This window comes from Phalacrocorax carbo, chromosome 10, assembly GCF_963921805.1.
Source record: "Phalacrocorax carbo chromosome 10, bPhaCar2.1, whole genome shotgun sequence".
NCBI classification, from domain to species: domain Eukaryota; kingdom Metazoa; phylum Chordata; class Aves; order Suliformes; family Phalacrocoracidae; genus Phalacrocorax; species Phalacrocorax carbo.
Genome location: NC_087522.1, coordinates 1772278 through 1791030, shown reverse-complemented (window position 1 = coordinate 1791030; position 18753 = coordinate 1772278). Strand labels below are relative to the sequence as shown.

The window sequence follows — 18753 nt, the reverse complement described above, 5'->3', positions numbered from 1 at the left end:
CAACCTCAGAACAGCCCCAAGGCCTGTGGTGCCCCAGACTTCCATGAAGAAGCATCCAGGAACAAACCAGAGCAGAAACCAACAGTGATTTAATGTCCAGTATGCTGGTAAAGGCCAATCTCCCATAACCCGCTTTCACAGAAAGCTAGTGCTGCTCTGTGCTCTCTGGGGGTGGCTGGGTTACCTTGTCTCTGCCCTTGAAGATGGAGAGTTGAACCCTCTGCCCCTGGGCCCCTGAGAACAGCACTACGCTGCTGTTCAGACAGCTCAAGGTGACACACACGTCTCCAGGGAAGCTGGGTGAGCGGCAGCTACGTGCCTCCCACCACCCATGCCGCCAGCGAGAACACGCTCAGGGGGAGGCGTTTGCCATTTCTGTATTTATTTGCACTTTGCCAGGCTCAGGGGCTGCACTTGGGCTCACTGAGGCGAGGGCTGGGAACCACCCCGGGCACCGAATCAACTCTAACGATGCGACGGCCTTGGCAGATGGAGCAGGGGAGGTAGGTGCAGGCTGGGCAGCTCCTTACCCCGTCAGGTCGGGTGGCGAGTAGGACCATGCGGCCGTCACGTTCACGGCCGCCCTTTCCCAGCCGGCTGCGTAGTCAGCGGTAGAAAAGCTGTGCGAGTCGGTGCAGCTCCTCCTGGCAGCCATGCCCACGCCGTGGAGGACGTCCTGGGCACTGTGCTGGCACTCGGCTGGAATGAGACCAACGCTGTCACCCCGGTCAGGGATGGGGAGCCCGGCGCGGCACTGGGGCACACAGCTGAGCTTCCACGCTTAGCAGCTCCCTCCTTCCCAAGCCCCCTCCGCATCCTCGGTTACGCCTCCAGAAATCAAGTCAGCCTCTCTCTTTAGTGCAAATGATCGATTGCCCCAGTTTATCTCTGCAGGAGCAGAGCCAGAGGTACACAGATATATACGCTGCCAAGAAAAACCTGCCTCCACAACCTCTGCCTTGCTTCGTTCAGCCCCAGCTGCATCCAGACCTGGCCATTTCAGCCCCCCAGGAGTGTCACCACCCAGCCCGTGCCAGCAGAGCCATGGGCCCTTGCCCACCTACCTTCCCGCAGCCTGAGCTGGCGCAGCCGGGCTGTCCCCAGCGTCGTGCTGTAGCTCTCCTGACCCGACCGGTTGTTGTAGAGGTAAGGGAGGAAGACCTGCGACATCCAGACCCAGAACTGATCTGACCTGCCGTGGGGGGAAAGGCATGAGAGGCAGAGCTCCCGGGGCAGCTCTGCTAGGGCAGGCTCTGCCTGTCTCGCCCGTGGCCGTCTGCGTTTCACCTGGAGCCGGGGGCTGAGTTTTGCAGAGCTAACCCGGGCTGCTCTCCCCCCGGGCGCCTGGCCAGCAGGCAGAGGCAGCATCTCCATCCGTTCCAAGAGGGCTGGGGTCAGGGAAATGCTTATTTGACATGCAAGACCAAAAGGTGATTGAATCCACTTGGCATCCGGATGAGGATCAGACCAGTGGGTCTGTGGCAGCACAGTGGAAAAGAGAGGATATTTAGGACCGGATTCTGCTCTGCTCTCCCCCTTTACACCACTTTCACCCCAGAAACTCCGCCGAGTTCACTGGAATCTTTCCCGACTCATACTGTGGGGAATCGAAGTCTCTGTGACTTTGTGTGGCACAGACAAGGCAGGTCTGTCTGCACAGAAGAACCGAGGGGTCTGTCGCGAGGTGGGTGCAGAGGCGCCGCCAATCCCGGGCAGCCGCTCCGACGGCAGTCGGGGCTGCCCGAGTTTGCAGCAGTGTGGAAACTCAGCTGGGAAAACTTGATCTAGTTAAACCATATGCGCAGAGCAAGGAAGGGGAGGGCTCTGTATTTATATGAGATGTTATTTTTGGTTCTCGTGACCCTGTTTATGGCTAAACCGTACAGCTGTAAATTTTGAAGACAGAGCAAACTTGTGTCTTTTTGACCAGATACAGAAAGATAAACATCTGTAATTCACACAGTCCCTTCCCACTGAGGAAATAATTACAATTCAAAGAAATTAAAGCTTTCAACCCCTAGAAAACCCTCTGTTCTCCAGGGGAGAAGCAGACCCACAGGGACAACACGGGACCTGCTCACTGCCACGCCGTGCTCGTGTGCGAGTGCCCAGCTCCGCTGAGGCACCAGCGCTCCCCGCGGAGTCGAGAGCCTCTTTGGGAGCGACTGCGGAGCACGAGCCCGGCAGCCAGCCCCAGCCTGCTCCCTGACTCCTCGCTGCGGCCCTGCACAGCTTCTCTGATATAAAGCAACATCTCGTTCTTCCCCATTCCCAGGGACTTTGCAGTTACCTCTTGATGCGGAGGAATTCGTTGCTGCCCAGCTGCTGCTTGATGGAGCTCTGCAGAAGGAAGGCCCTGCTGTTGCGGGAGGCATCTCCGTAGTTGGTGAGCAGGATCACCAGCAAGAACATCATGTAGATGAGGAAATTCTGGCAAGCAGAGAGTAGAAAGGGATTGCACCCGAGCACGGGGGCAGGGGTTGGTTCCCAATCCTGCAGCAAACCACTGCTTTCCACTGATTGCTGACTGCCATGCAGCAGGATCAGGACCCAGAGCGTGCTCTTCTTTTTCCATATGGGAAGCAGCTTAAAATGAAACCCAGACCACAGGCTCATAACAATATTCTTTGTTCAAACCGGCCAGCCTGGCACCGCATGTTTCAGTTGATAGGCACTGCACAACCCCCCTGTACGAGCTCCTGTACGCTGGCAGCTCGGCTTATACGATAGTTATTGGGGGGTTTCATCCTTTAAAGGGAAATCACTCAGTTAAAAATAACTTGACTCGGTTAAAGCAGCTGTGTATTCCCAGCACAAGCGTGGAGGATTAGTACTGAATGAGCTACAAAGAGATTGAACTTCTGCTCCTAGTTGGGAAGTTACGTGTTTTATAAGACTCCACTAATGAATTTTCTTGTGCAAGTTGGTGTTTACTCCACACTGCAAACCTCGCCCTAACCTCAAACACCTGAGTTATGGGGTCAAACGCACCAGCTGCTCCAGATCAACCCCCTTAGGGTTCTGCTTTCCAGCCACCTCAGATCACAGAATCACCGCACCCCAGGCTGGCAGGGACCTCAGGGACCATCTAGCCCAACCTCTCTAGGAAGAGCCCAGCCTAGACAAGACGGCCCAGCACCCTGCCCAGCCGACTCTTGAAGGTGCCCAACGTGGCCGAGCCAACCCCTTCCCTGGGGAGATTATTCCAGTGGTGACTGTCCTCACTGTGAAACATTTCCCTCTGGTGGCCAATCGGAATCTCCCCAAGAGCAACTTGTGTCCATCCCCCTTGTCCTCAACATGGGACTCCCTGTGAAAAGGGAGGCTCCATCTCCTTTGTAGCTGCCCCTTGAGTACTGGTACAAAATCTGGTACAAGATCTCAGAGCCTCCCAGAGATGAATGTCACTGCCAGTCTTTCACAGCTGGGGAAATGGAGGCAGAAACTGGAGACACTTGGAGGTAGAAGCTGGAGACTAGCTCAGGAGATCACAGCTGGACTGTACGGACCCACACAAGGATGCGTCTCAGCTCCCGGAGCCACCGCTCCGCCCCTGCCCTGGGCAGCACAGGCACCAGGAGATGTCTTACCTTCAGCATCCTGTGCAGCAGTTTGACCTTCCTGGCCTCTTCCTTGGCCTGGAAAAGGGCAAATCCCTGCGGGGGCCGGACTTTGCTGATCTTCTCAGAAACATGCTCAACGAACGGATGCTCCACCAAGGTGTCATCTTCCTCTGGGTGCAAGCGCTTGGCAACCAGTGAGAAATAGAGGGCTTCCAGCAGAACCTGGGGGGACAAGCAGCATCGTGGGCCTGCGGAGAGCCGTGCCGCCAGAACCGCCGTGGGCAGCAGCTCCTGCGGGCCTTCCAGCACCGACAGCGAGCGTGGCACAGCTGCTGAGCGCTCTCGTGGAGCAGCCAGACGACCTCTAAAACAAACTGCCACCAGCTCTGCCTCTCCTCCTGCTGCCAGTGCGCACACCCTTCCCCTCCTCCAGGCATGCAAAGGTGGGAGAGAGCATCCAGTCCACTCAGTGTCCGGCACTTCCAGATATTAATCAAGTCAAGACGTTAATTACAGCTAATTTGTACAGATATGTGTGTGTACTCCCTCGTGTTTTCCTTACCTTCAGGGGCTCCCAGACCAAGAAGGATGCCAGAAAGCTGAATATCCCTGAGATGAGCCACATGAGGGCAACGCTGGAGGAAAAGCCCACCCCGATCCACACGGACACCCCTGCGGAGGTGGCGAAGAGGAGGAGACTGATACCATGAGCCAGATAGGAGCACCAGGGTGGCAGCAAGCGCTTCCTGAACGTTTGGTCTGCAACTGGAAGGAGGGAGGAAAAACCAAGCGTAAACATCACTGCAAAAGGGTCCCAGCGGGCTGAGCATACCGCTCATCCCAGCAGAGAGCTCGCCACCGCTCCTGGGTGAGTTTGGAGGAATTATCCCAGACATCTCCCACGAAGCAGCAACACAGACAGCACATTGAAACACAGCGAGCCTCAGAAGAGCAGCCTCCCACCTGCAGGCAACAGGGTGGGCAGGAGAAGGAGATGGAGATGGGATCCTGATTTGCATAGTGGGATGGGTTCCCTGCTTTCTCTCAGACCCGCAGGGCACTGGGCATGCCCAGCCTAGCTGGAGGTGCTGCTGTCAAACCCATGAAAAGCCACACAGATTTGCTGCTCTGGCTGCCTTCAGACTGCCAAGCCACCCTGCCCTGGGGCTCGCTCAGCACCGCTTCTTCCACCCACCCATCCAAATCAGTGCCTGCACGAAGATATTACAAGCATTCATCAACCAAGACGAAATGATGGATTTTAACCGACCCAAGAGGATTGCTGCTGTGCCCATTTTTCCATGCTGCAGCCTGCCCCAGGGAGGCTGCGCCTCAGGAAGCCAAGAGCTCATGCTAAGAGAACAGATGCTGAGCTTCTCTGCAGGGCACCGGGGCACTTATCACCCCCCAGACCTTGAGGGGCCTGACAGCTTGCTTCCCGCCTTGTGCACGCCCAGCTGGCCAGCTCTCGTGTTGCATGACCTGGGAGGAAGCATCTCTTCTTTGCTTTGTTTGTTCATTTGAACTTTGCTTGGCATCGGACTCCCTTTCCCCTCTGGTTATGCACAGAGACTCTCACTCTCTCATGCCAGATGGATGAAGGGACCGATGGCTGCAGGGGGGTGCAGAGTGCAGAGTAACTGGGGAAGCAGGGAGCACAGCTTCCCCAGGGTGCACGGTAGGGACTGTCACAGCACAGCTGGTGGCCCAAGGCTTACTGAGGTTCAGGCTCAAAGAGAAGCTGGCAGGAAACAGAAAATAGATGCCAAGCAGGGGAACAGCCTTTCCTAAGGCTCCTTTTCTGTGCCTCCCAAGTGTTGCTGGGTGCGACCACCCTCCCTGCCCCGAGGCTGGCACAGCCACGCGGCCCTGGTACCTGTCCACGTCGACTTGGCTGATCTGCTCACTTCCCTGGGAGGGGCTGCCATGCTCTGGCCTTTGTCGTTCAGCTTCTGCATCATGACAGTCTCCACCTTCTCCCCGAACACGCTGGACCTGCCAAGGCAAAGGGGTGATACTGGTGAGCTGTGCCACTGCTGGCTCTGCAGTAAGCAGGCTGGCACCGGGGTGGACTCAGCTCTAGCGCTAACACCAGTGCAACAGCCCCAGACCAGTTAGAAGCGCTTCCTTCTAGGGCGGCAGGCCCAGGCTGCCGAGGCACGCAGACACTCTGCTCTGCGTCTCGTGGAGGAAGGCTCGAAGTCTTCCCCTCCCTCGATCTGCCGCTTTGCAATGGCTACCCAGCGGTGAGCTGACAGCCCAGCCGGGTGGTGCTCAGGGTCCCAGAGCAGGGTGCTCTGGGCACGATAATTCAAACCTCCTTCTCCCTCCTGTCAGTGCCACGAAGCGAACCCATGTCCCCGCACTTTGTCAGAGTCCACAAGGCTCTGGAGACACAACTTTGGCTGGGGATTTAAGGGGATATTCCAGGCGGCTCCTGGAAGGGCAGCAGCGCCCTCCTGCAGCTCTGGCCCTGGGGGCTGCAGGAATCGTGGCCAGCAAGAACATAGTGACTTGTGACAAGGCTGACCAGGGCATCTGCAATGTTGCAAAGCCCAGCTGAGCTCAGCTCACTGTGGCTGGGTACCAGCAGCTGCTGCAGAGCTGGGTGGGAGGGCAAGGGACAGGAGGCACTGGCTCAGCGGCCTTGTCTGGGGGACTCTGCTCCCTGAATACTTACAAGCCTGAGATCAGATCTGTTTCGGCCCTCATGTACGGCCCTAGGTCCTGGGAGTGGGAGATGCCGCTAGCTCCATCTGCCAGGATCTGCCGGATCAGATCCTCGTCTGGGGAAAGAGAGAGTACAAGGAGCATTGGTGGGAGCACAGCACACAGTGCCGCACCGGGGTGGTTCTGCTCCGCTCTGGCTCAGCCACTTTTGTGGAGCTGGGAAGGAGGGGAGCCAGGGTGAGGTCCTTCTCCATGAGGCAGCCATCTCCTCCTCCCTGTCTTCCAGCTCCTGTCTGTCCCCAGGTTGGCTATGGAGCCTAGCATGAAACTGCTGGTATGGGCTGCCAAGTTCTCCTTCTCCATCCGTTTACAGAGTTCAGAGCCACACTGCGGCCTTGCAACCAGTGCAGAAGTGCTGGTTGCTTGCAACATTCAGAGCCCATGGGAACACATCTCTCCTTGCTCCCAGTACGGAGCTGGCAGCACGGTGACCACTCACTTCAGACTGATCCACATCAGGATTTCTGCTTTCCCGGACGGAAATCTCCATTAAGAAAATACACCCCTCCTCCTCCACCCTTCAAACTGAAGCCAGCGGTGATGGCAGCAGGCTCTGCTGTTCTGCCTTTTCCAGCGCTGAGCCAGGGCTCCTAGGGACCAGATTGCTGCTCCTGCCCTTCCTGGGGCATTCAAACCCTGGCACAGAGCAATGCTACTCACACACCCACCTGAGGCCGAAAAATATCGAGGCTGTCCCTGGTGAACGCCAAGCGACAAGCTGTCCTCCTCAGTTGCCAACGGCGCCTCGAGTCCAAGGTGGCGGCTGGCCCGGCCTCTCTTCAGCTTCTGGATGGTGTTTCCCATGATGGAGGGGTCGCTGAGGAGGTCTGGCCAGCTGAGCAGGGCCTCGCTGGAGGGCCACCGCACGAGGCTGCGGGAAAACAGAGGAATGGGTGCGATCAGGTATGCGTGAGGAATGGGAAGCGTGAGAAAAACAACTGTGCTAGTGCACAGAACTGTCTAGAAGGGCAACAGCTATGGAAGCACAAGCCCCAGTCTACCAAAGCAGCTAGCAGACCTGTCTTTAGCAGATGCTAAACTCCTTGCTCCGTTCCCAGAAACCTACTTACCTTTTGGAGTCCTCCAGGAACAGATCTGTTTTGGTTTGCTCAGAGAAGGCCTGTGGAGGAAGCGGAGACGTTTCAGGCACATGACACTGGTTTGTGCCTGGTTAAAACAGCAGGTTGTTAACATCAGGAGTCACTGGAAACCTAAAGCCTGAGCTGCTGTTAGCCCAGCTAATTAAACCAGGAGCCTGCTCTCCTCCAACAGATAATGCCCAGCCACGCTGAGATCCATAGTCCCAGACACAGAGCAGTAGCTGGAGACTGCTCGTGCTCAGTACCTGGGACTGGACGGGGCAGAGATGCAGGTGAGAGATGAAGGGCTGTGGCTCTCCACCACCATGGGTACTTGCTAGAGGCACTTGAGTGCATCAGTCCTTGCTCCGACAGCTGTGGATGGACACTGCATCCGTGCAGGGGAGCACACAGACCCATGCAGCCTGTCCAGCTCTCGGGTGTGAAGCAGCTTACCTCTGCCCGGAGCCCGGGGAAGGTGGGGAAGGAGCTGTCGAGGATTGAGGAGTCCAGGTAGTTGTCGATCTCCAAGGACTGCTGGTCTGAGTGAGTCAGGGTGTGGTTGATGGAGACCTGCAGGACACGGGAAGGCTTGAGCAGAAAAGGGAGGGATGGAGGTGACAGCGTCACGGTGGCTCAGAGCCCCGCTGCTCAGTGGCTCCCATCAGCTCACTGCTCTGCTGGGGAGCTCCACCAGGCAGGGCTGGGGGATCCCAGGCTTGCCCAGCAGGGCTGAGAGCAGGCACATGCACGTCCTCCACTGCCTCCCAGGCACCTTGGGTGCACGTACCCACGTGTACCACAGCCCAGTGCCTCCTAGGCTGTCCCAGGTACAACTTTGCAGGGAGCTGTATGAGTCTGCAGCCTCCTGCAGAACAGGGAGTGCTTACAGGAACAAGAAATATCAGGCACATTTGCTGCTCATCAGTCACTGAGCAGCTGGCTACAGTTCTTCATGGGGCTGCTAATTGTGTCTAACTAGTCATTAAATCCCCAGCTAATCCTTTCACAGCTGCCTAACCACAGCTCTGCTCCAACAGCTGAATTTGTACCCAGGGTAGGCATTTCATTAGCAATGCTCCACCAAGCACCTCTCAAGCTCCTGCCAATGCAGCAAAGGGTCATGCCTTTAAATGGCACTTGGGTACCTATCGCATACTGAAATCAAGTGGGAGTAAGTGCCTAAACAGCTTTTAAAATCTGCCCTTTTGCTCTCTGGGCGTTGTCAGAATCCAGGCAGCCATCGGCTCCTCTAAGGTCAGGGGCTGCTCCCAGCCTAAGAGGGAGGCAGAGACTCACTAAGAGCGAGGGTCTGGCCATGGTGCGGGGCAGCCCAGAGGCACAACTGGGAAAAGTGCAGAGACCAGCTGGAGAAGTGAGGTACCACAAAGGGCAGAATCTAGCCTCAGATGAACAAACCCGGTGGCATCACACCCATCTGGGCAGCCTGTAACTACTTCTCCTCATTACCTTGCCACGAGCCATCCGGAAGAGAAATAAAATGACCAGGTAGAGAGGGTAGACCACCACGCTGGACACCAGACCAACAGCCACTGTGTCCACATTAACAGGGATCAGGTTGGAAACGGCCCCGTTGCTGGAGAGAATCGAGAGAGATCAGAGACCGGCGTTAGCAGGAGCACTCAGGGTTGCCAGCTAAGCAAGGGGTGAGACGAAACTGCACAGCCTGGCATTTCAGACGTGCGGAGAAAGAAAGGAGCGTGGGCTGTGCTACCGGCCCGTGTTACAGATTATGCTGTGATAACAGATGACACAGCAAAACCAAGGGGGAAAGCTGATTAGGTTGTCCTTGGTCATCCATCATCCATGTCCCAGTCCCAGGTTCTTTGGAATGGGAAGGGCAGACTCAAGGCCACAAGCAAGGCACCTCTTCCCAGCAGACGCAAGGTCTGTCCTGCCCTATGTGACGGGAAGGGCAGGAGGAGCCCTGCGGAGGTAAGGGATCGGCTAAAGCACCAAGGGACACAGCGCACCTGAGGTGTACGTTCCCCACCATGCCGTACCACACAGCATTGGCGCAGAGGAAGAGGAAGATGAGGAGGGAGCAGCAGGTGGCTCTCTGGACACGGGTGAAGCGGCTGCGAGGCGGGCGGTCCCACATGGACAGCCAGACGTGCTTCTCAAAGAATCCTCGCTGCAACTCTGCTATGAAGATCCGGGAGAAGCTCCTCAGCTCTGTCTCACCTGAGCACAAAAAGAGAGAGACTCTCAGGGCCAGCTGCACCATGGTCCCGCCTTGCAGACTGATATTCAGAGTATCCACACTGCATCTATATGGTCCCTCCTGCACAGCTGGGTCCTTGCCATGCCTTGTCCTCTAGCACAAAGGACGCAGCAGAGCACTTGGCTGCGCAAGGCATCAACGCAGGGAGGGAGAGCCAGTGTGCAGGCTCTGGGGTCTCTCCGCTGCCTCCTGCTGAGGGCCCTTCCCCAGCGCAGTGAGAACTGCCATGCTGCTCAGCCATCCCCGCCCCACGCCCCAAGGGCTGAGCACTCACTGGCCGCATACACCTCCTTCTCCACCATGCCATCGTTCTCTTCACTCTCCACTGAAAGCCAGTCATTCACCAGGAAGAAGTAGCTCTTGCTGCTCTGCAGGTCCCGGACTATGACGTGCTGCAGGTACCAAGATGGGCTGAGTCCTAAAAGTTAAGAGATGAAGAAATGCGTTTCGTGGCAGACATTCCCTGCGTGGACCTGCAAGGCCGAGAGAGCAACACAGGAGCCCCTCAGCGGGGCAGCAGCAGTAGCCCCGTGACAATGCCTTCATCGGTGGGAATTGCACAGTCCCCAGGAGAAAGGCTTGGCATAGCCAGGTCGCCTCCGAGGCTGTACGGACACTTACAGACACCGTCACAGCACACTGCAGCGTACGTGTACGGGACTACAGCTGACCAGTCTGCAGACTTCCCCGTGATGGTCACTCCATGTCCACCCCCCCAGCAATCTTCCCCCAAGCCAGCGGGTCACCGTGATCTCCCATCAGGGTTGGTCCGGACTCTAGGCCCAGGTACCCTCTCCTGGCCCAGGTACCAGGCAGAGCAGAGGCTGGTTCCGACCTGGGGTGTGCGACGGCTGCCTCAGGCCCACACACCCGCTCCCGTCTCACCTTTATTGTCGTGCCAAATGCGGATGCGCCAGATGCTCCCCAGACTCCGCTCCGTCGCGATCTGAAACACGTCGAGGCTGTTGCGGTGGAAGGCGTTTTCTCCATCCAGATGCCTGTGACCACTTTTGTTGTCCACACCATACAGGGCGATCCCCACGTGGGCCGTGGTACCTGGCAGGGTTAACAGGGCTCGGTTAGGGAAGCCCACCCAAGGTGGAGCTGTGACCCAGCCCTGCCTTCCTACCAGTGACCTGGTACCAGATGCAACAGCCCTTCAGACCTGGACGCTCGGAAGGAATGTGCTCAACAGCCATCCCACACCCAGGGATAGTGTTACACACAGCCTGGAGGGCAGCCGCTCAGGTTGGCCTGGCGCATGGACCTTGGCATGCTCACGGTTTTCCTCTTTGGAGAGGGCTGAATCCGACATTCCTTGCCTTGCTAACACCCCAATCAGAGGAGATGTTTATTCTGGATGTTTTTTCCACCAAGCAGTGGAAAGACCTGTTTTCTTTGACTTCTCTCCGGTACCAGTTGCCAGGTGCAACTTGGTCCACCTGCTCAACCTGGATGGTCCCTGGGGTGGCTTCAGGAGAAAGCTGCTGCTGGTGAAACCAGTGGTTATACTACGATCAATGAGAGCATGTTTCGGTCAGTGACATGGTGGCACTCCACTTCTGTCCTTGCTTAGAGCTTCCACATCCCACCTGCCCAGATTTCCAAGCCCAGGATGATGTTTCTGGCAGCTCTAGCTACAAACCCAGCCTCAGGTCAGAAAGCCAAGCTTTCTGCCTTCATGCCACTGGGAAAGATTGAGACGGCAGCACAAAGTGACGGATGCTGGTGGACAACAAAATAGTTCCTCTGAAGGGCCCGCAAGGCCTGGATGCTTCATGCAGGAGAGGGTCAGCAGTGAGGAACAATCACTGTCTCTCAGCTCTTCCTGCAACCACAGACCAGCAGGTGTGGGGTGTTTCTGTACTGGGTGGTTCCTTCCAGCAGCAGTTGCTTGTCCCACCCCAAGAGCAAGTGGTGAGGCAGCATGCTCTTCCCCAGAGCTCCTGGCCTGCCCCGTCATCACACAATAAAAACTGAGTGCTGTGGGAAGCCCTGAACTGTCTGCTCAGTGCTGCTCCAGACGCCAGCTCAGCTCTGGGCCCTGCAGGGGAATGTTTGGTGCATGATGTGCTGAGGTGAGATCTCAGGGGAACTGCACAGATGTCACCCTAGGAATCGAGCACAGGAATAGACCACGGACTAACCTGATCCTCTGCCCCAGCCAGTTTTCACCAGGATCTCGTATTTGTACATCCCGTTCTTCCCGCAGAAGGGAATCACCCCGACTCGGTTAATGTCAATCATGTCCAGCTTGTGCACGATGAGGGCAGCCACTGAGTAGGTCACAAAGCAGACGGCACACGTCAGCAGAACGATGTAGTTGAGACCTGGGCCTGGAGCCTAAAAGAAAAGAAGTATGTTGCGAGGCATTCTCCTTCCCCTGGAGGACCCCCCCTCCATTCCCCAGGAGTCAGGCTGCCTCCTTCCCAGCTAGGATCATCATTCACACACACGATACCACACGCAAAAAGAGAGACCTGTCCCTGCACAGGCTGTGCTTGCAGCCCCGCAGAGCGACTGCAGGAGCCGGCTGAAGCTGCTGTAGCAGCTGCCGAGAGCTCTCTGCTCCCACTTACGTCACACCGACAGCTAGAAAAAGCCAGAACGCCCCTGGGAGGCAGGGAGCAGCTGGCAGGTGCAGCTCGCTGGGATAAAACAGTGCTGGGTGACAGCTGGGAGGAGCATTTGGCATCTCACTAAGAGGTGAACGCACTGCGAGGTGTCCAGAATAGAGAATAAAGCCATCTGCAAAGGTCCGTTTTTAGCAGCAGCAGCCAGGATTCATGATCAGAGGACACAGCCCCTCTGTGAGCTGTGCCCATCTGCAGCTCCCAAAGGCTCTCAGGTACTTGTGCTGGTCTGCCAGCTGGGCACTGGTCAGCCAGGACCCAGCCTGAACGTGAAGCCGACGGGAGCCCGAGGCTTTCCTCTAGGTGACAACAACCTGCTCAGTGTGTGGCAATGCTGCACGGTCTCTGCTGTGTTTTACTCACAGGAAAGATGAACTGGACAGAGTTTGGGGGGACAAACAGACTGGCCCCAAAGGCGGTGAGGTGCTGGGTTAAGCACACAGCCTGGTCTGGCCTGGTCTCTTCCAGTGGGATGATGCCTTCTGTCTTCCACCGTTTCTCCTGCTCGCTGAAGTACTGGCAGAGGGAGGTGTACAGCCCCAGAGTCACCTCCACCGGGGACCAGCTGAAATGGTTTGTGATGTTGAAGTAGTATTTCTGGATGGTGTCATCCGTTCTGGAGAAGGGAAAGACAGCAAGGAGACATTATTAACCCACCTGCTGAAGGGACACAAACCCTGTTCTGATGGATGTGTGCCCACGGAAAGCACCCTGCTGCAGGGACAGGTAAGCACACTATGAGGAGGGAAAGCCCGGTGAAGGTGGTGTAATTTACACCAGCCTTTGGCTGTGCAGAAACTCTGGTGTTCTACAGACCACTTTAATTCTTTATCTTTGTGTTATTTCAGCACCTGGAGCACTATGTTGCACGTCCTTTTCTCTGTGCTGGCAGCCCAGCACAGCTCTCCCACCCACCCTTCCCTGCGTCCCACTGACCCCCACGACACTTCCATAGCAACTCTGTGATTCTTGGCTGGGAGCAGATTTGCTCATTAGGACGATTAATCCCTCTTCGAGCATCTCGTTACCAATAGCCATGGAAGCTGTGTCAACTTACACAACAGTGGCTCTGCTCTCGCCCCACCTATTCCCAAGCTGCCTATCTTTTCTTCTCAGATAATGCCTAGGAATGGCTCGTAAATAACACAAGGCATGAATGCGCACGCTCCCGGGCAAGGCAGCAAGTCAACAACTGAGGTTACAAGAATGACCTCTCTGATAAAAAGAAGAGAGCTTTGCTGCAAAACCCAACAGCACAACGGCAGTGCTGAATGAGCCCCGGCACGCTCCAAGCAGGAGGCAAGCGGGGTGGATGGGAGCCCACGAGGAACCTGCGCTCTCCTCCAGTCAGACGTTGGGAAGATGAGCTCTGAGGATAGAAGTGCTTTTGTGAAGGTTGCACTGCAGTTCAGGAACTAGGCTAACGTGCGGTGCTTTGCTCCGGGAAATGGTTTCATGAGCTGCATGGAGCAAGCCCTGAATCTTCAAAGGTCAGTGTTGAGTCCCCTGGGGAAAGAGTCCTGGTACAGATGGGCAGCTCTGGGATCACTAGGGCACAGAGGATGGAAGTCTGGACAAGCAACAAACGGACTAACGCAGGTATCAGGCAAGGGAGCAGAGGAAAGGGCAGCGAGGGGAGACTCATCACCACGAGGGTTGCGGTACTCACAGGGAACATGATTTACAGCTCTGAAAAGGGGAACCCTCCCTCACCCGCATCAGAAAGGCAAATCACAGAGCACTGAGCTGCTCTTGCACCACCAGCAGCAGCAGGCGTCTGGGAAGGAGGGAGTGCTGGGGTAGAAGAGGTGGCAGTGTGGGGTGTGGGAATGGCAGCCTGCAGCTGCCTGCCCAGGAGAGCTGTCTCCTCCAAGGACGGAGGAGCACTGTGCCTAGCTGCAACAGCACCGGCCCCGAAAAGCAGCCTGGCATTAGCCATGGCAAGGCCCTGAGTATCCCTCTCGTGCATCCATGGGACAGCCTAGGGGTGACCGGGATTACAAGGGAGGCTTCTCCTACCTGGGTGAGGTGAAGAAGGTGTAGAGCTTGTGGTCACTTCCAGCCAGGGCATCCAGGCCAATTTTCTTAGAGGCACTGCAGTTGTGCTCGTTGGGCTCTGGTTCGTGATGGAGATAAGCCATGATGAATGGCTCAGGCTCGCCTGCAATGTAGTGATCTGCGTGGGGAGGGGGAGGAAAAACAGAAAGTATTTTGTAAACACCAGGGAGAGCTCAACCACAAGCCTGCTGCCAGCAGTGGATGTTCGGGAAGGAGTATCAAGAACACAGAGAGTTGGGAGAGATGCTTTTCCAGATCACACTCTCAGTCTGCAGTTCAGAGGATCCCTGAGCAAGAGACTCTGGATGCCATTGTACCTGACGCACTCCCTCCTGTGCTACTGTGGCCCCACAGAAGGGCTGGGAAAAGCAAAAGGCTTCTCAGTGCCAGAATCCACAAGCAAGGGTTATAGTGCAGACTGGATAATGCCCGTGACTGCCGGAACCTCGACCAGGCAGTGTGGAACTTGCTGGCCATACCTGACATCCCCTCCCACACCGGTTACCTTCTGACACAGCTCTGCTTGGCTGCAACGCCCAGCCCTCCGCTCCCACGGGAAGAAATAGCGAAGAGCATAAAGGGTTGCGTTACCGTTCAGGACTCTGTAAGTGAGCTGGAAGTGCAGCCCTGCTTCTCTGTTGTTGCTCTCCATAGTCACAATTAGGTTCACAGACGTTCTTGCCTCAATGACTTCAGTGCCAGCAGAGAGATTGTCGGCATCTGTGTTGTTTGACACCATTACGGTGATGGCTTTCTCTGAGTCCAGGCTCCCAATGGGGATCTGCACCCCGTTGTGTGTCTGAAACTCCATGGAGGCCACCTTTGTGGACACGGTGTAGTTGCTGATGTAACCAAAAGGGAAAGGATTGGAGTCCACTTGGAACATGACTTGAATGACATCTGTCAGGTTGGAAAGGGTGGTGTTGAATGCCTGGGGGATGGAGAACTGGCAGTTCGGTGTGTTTTCGTAGCAAAGCAAGTTAAAGGGATCAGACCGCTTGCCTGTCGCCTTAATTTCTCCTCCCACCAGCTCAAGGGGCTCTTCATTCAGCACTCGAGACTTCATGAGGATGCGCATCAGGCTGGAAGACAGGTTGTAGGCTTTGGGAGCTAGCAGCAAATTGTGGGAATCAGCAAGCAGTTCCTGGGGCTTGGATTCTTGTGAAACCGTATTGACAAGGTGAATTAGGTCACCTGCCAGGAGAGAAATAAAGGTGCAAACAGAGGAAGCGGTGAGTAGTCTAGACAACTGCTACAGTCTAGAAAACATCTGACACCTTCCCAAAACAATCCGACAAGTCTTTCCTTATTGTCTTCTCACCGTAACTCTACACTGTGCACATGACCTTCCGCACTGGGAAGTGTTCAGTAGCCCATAGCTAAAAATAGAGCTGTCAGCAATTCCTGCAGGCTCTCGGCTAATCTAGAGCTCGGTGGTGAATACTTAATCACAACAGGCTTTAATTTCCTCCTGTGAAGTGATTAGAATGGCAGACTGGGAAACAGGGAAAGAATGGGTAAAGCAACCATATGTTACTAAGTTTTTGCTCTATAAAGTGCAGAACACTCAGAAATACACAAGTGGTGCAGAGAAGGTGCCTCTGCCTCCTCCCAGGGTAACCAGGTGGGGATTTCTGCACAGTGTCCATGGGTGCCCCAGTGAGGTTTGGCGGCCTCCTCAGATTGCAGCCAGGAAGGCACGCATCTGGAAGCCATAGCTGTTACTCACTGTTTACTAAAAAGACAATTCCCTGAAGTATTAGTGAGTTTATTAACAACTGTCATATCTAAATGCACGCAGAGACAGCTGCCAAAGCCAGGACAGCCCTGGGAAAAGTGCAGGGAGCAGAAAGTACTGGGATGCCACACTCCAAATGTTAGACGCAATCTCCCTAATAGCTTGCAAAGGCATGAGCCAAACCCCTAACGGTACAGGAGAAAGCCTGCAAAGCTTCCCCCAGCCCGCTTCTGCCCAGCACCTTGCACGGGGAGACCCGTGCCCTCAGCGGCGCCCGGTCAAACGTCACCCGTTCCTGCAGGAACAGAACTGACCTGTGATGTTGAGGATGTTGTCGGCGATACCAGTCGGTGTCACGGTGCCCTGGGTCGTTTCCCCTTGCAGAATGGTCATCATGGTCTCCAGCTTGTTCAAGGTCCTTGTCAGGCATGACTTGCAAACCAGCTCCTTGCTCACCACCTGCAACGGGAAACACAGTTTGATTCAGTAGGAACACCCCCAGGGAACGACGAAGGCAGCTGTAGGCAAGTTCAGCTGCCTCAGTCCTGCAAAGACCTGAGCACATTAGATCAAACACCGTTTCCACTGTGAAAGTCACCCCTGCTCTCTGCAGCCCCAGGGAGGTGACTGCAGGGCTGCTCTGCTCACACTCAGAGATGCCAAGAAGTCACTGGTGTCTCCAAGACTCTTCCATCCGCCTCCCCTCACATCACAATCTGCCCGCGTACAGGCAGGCATGCCGGGAGCCTGATGGAGGATGCATTAGGGTTCAAAGAGCAATAAAAGGTAGCATATTCACGTTCCCTGGAGCTCACTTGTAAGGACCAAGCACGTCTCCTGCTGCTGCATCTCCTGAGCACCCCTCTGGGGCCACACACTATTTCCACAGAAATCCACCAGAAGGAGCTGGATAGGATTCCTCCCATCCATGCCGCTATCTTCCATGGAAGCAAGAGCTAGCCCTAACTGAATCCATTTCAGCGTCCAAATACTCCTGAAAGCTGTGGGAGGGATCCTGCCACTCAGGCATGATGGATGTCCCTCCCTCTGCTCCCAGATGTGTCCAAGAAACAGAATGTTCTAGCCATGGCCTGGAGCTCCCGGCACTCTCGAGGGCTGGATGGGAGGGACTGAGGCAACAAACACATGGAAGCTGTTACCACAATCCCGTTCCTAGCTCTTATTCATCTTTTTTTCTTGTAATCATCATAGGATTCAGACGTGATTCACCGTATGTTTTGGTGAAGAATCAAAACAGCATCTGCATGTCTAGAATTCCCCCTGTTCTGCTTTTATCTGTAAGCTACGAGAAGCGAGGACATACTGGGGTCCACAAGGCAGAGTCAGGTATCAAGGAGGTGGGGAAGACAAAGAGTTATGGGGAGGAACCACCCAAGGAGCTACTGCTTAGGAAGGAGGACCGACTAAGATGACTGAGATTCTTTTTTATCCCTCCAGGAGAAATTAATTCTGATTTTTCCTCTCCCCTGTAGGTGAAATAAAAAAAAAAGTATCAGCACTGATTGACACTTCTACAGGAAGGGAAACGTGTGAACTCCGTGCTAGTCTCAACCACTTGGGAAATTCTAGATTACTGGTTTTTTTAAGGTTTTCATTCCAATCCCAAGCACCAACTAATCCTGGAACGTCAGCTTTTCCCATGGAACAAAGATTCTATTTCTAGACTTAAGCATCCACAGCGAGATCAAGTCACAAGGCAGGAGCACACGGGAGAGAGAAACAAACCGATCTGGCATCAGACGGGATGTGCTGAACCCCAAATCCCTGAACAAAGATGAACAGGAAGAAGTGATTTTTAAGGTTTACAGACTCTGAAGCAGAGAAAGGAGCAGCAGAATAGGGACTCTGTGGGTGGGATGCAGTAGTCTGTCCGTCATTTCAATGGCAGCCTCTTCCTACTGAGCGAGGTTGCTGACCTGGGGAGGCGATGCGCAGCCGAGGCCAGGGTACCCGACTCCAGACCTGAAAGCAAGGATTTGGGAGGGCGGGGAGGAAGAGCATGCCAGAGCCGCCTGGCTGACCACCAAACCCCAAGCGCATTATATAACTGGGCTCTCTTCCCTTTGCCCATCTGACAAAACACACAAAGACACTCCTCACTCAACCAGGCAGCAGCCCCAGCGCCGGGGAGCTGAAACTGCAAGCTGGCTGGGGAACACGACGCTTCCAGGCAGCAACTGCTTCTCATCTTGTATGGTAGAAATAGGGCTGGAAGGAACGCCAGTCCTTGGCGCTGGCCCCTGGCTCAAGGCAGGTCCGGCTCTACTTGTGTTACTCCTGATGGGAGTCCAGCCTGTCCTCGGAGATCCTGCAACTCCCCCACCAGTTTATTCCAGTGCCTCTCCAGTCTGCCAAGGCCTCTCCTACAGTCTCTACCTGCAAGTGAAGGAACCTACTTGCTAGCAAGCTGTCACACCAGGGCCAGAACCGGAGAAGAAACACAGAGTTCTTAGATGCTGTCCTCCAGCTCACGAATACCTCACCTTACCCACGCCTGCTAGGTGGCGGCACGGCGAGGGGCAGAGCTGACAACACTTAGGACATCACCACAGAAACCCTAATGATGTCAGCAAGTCACACCCGTCCTCCCTGTGTGGGGTGTGTGCGTGGGAGAGAGAAACAGGGAAGCAGAACAAGAACTGGCGAGAATCTCAGCTGCACCTGGAAGAGCAGGAGGCTGGAGGAG

The 18753-nt window shown here is 55.4% G+C and overlaps 1 protein-coding gene across 2 annotated transcripts in view; it reads right to left on the bottom strand.

Annotated features, from left to right (window-relative positions):
* Positions 1–18753, bottom strand: part of PKD1 (polycystin 1, transient receptor potential channel interacting) — a 100579-nt gene that overhangs the window by 8310 nt on the left and 73516 nt on the right. For both annotated transcript variants that reach the window (XM_064461362.1, XM_064461363.1), the window contains exons 22-40: positions 16361–16505; positions 14900–15502; positions 14270–14426; positions 12614–12866; positions 11765–11960; positions 10503–10673; positions 9892–10035; positions 9367–9577; positions 8843–8969; positions 7829–7945; positions 7364–7413; positions 6962–7164; positions 6244–6349; positions 5440–5558; positions 4126–4328; positions 3591–3785; positions 2291–2430; positions 1065–1192; positions 531–699 (exon numbers count right to left, since the gene is read on the bottom strand). In XM_064461362.1, the coding sequence (XP_064317432.1) occupies positions 531–699; positions 1065–1192; positions 2291–2430; positions 3591–3785; positions 4126–4328; positions 5440–5558; positions 6244–6349; positions 6962–7164; positions 7364–7413; positions 7829–7945; positions 8843–8969; positions 9367–9577; positions 9892–10035; positions 10503–10673; positions 11765–11960; positions 12614–12866; positions 14270–14426; positions 14900–15502; positions 16361–16505 (3437 nt within the window). The remainder of the gene's footprint in view (positions 1–530; positions 700–1064; positions 1193–2290; positions 2431–3590; positions 3786–4125; positions 4329–5439; positions 5559–6243; positions 6350–6961; positions 7165–7363; positions 7414–7828; positions 7946–8842; positions 8970–9366; positions 9578–9891; positions 10036–10502; positions 10674–11764; positions 11961–12613; positions 12867–14269; positions 14427–14899; positions 15503–16360; positions 16506–18753) is intronic.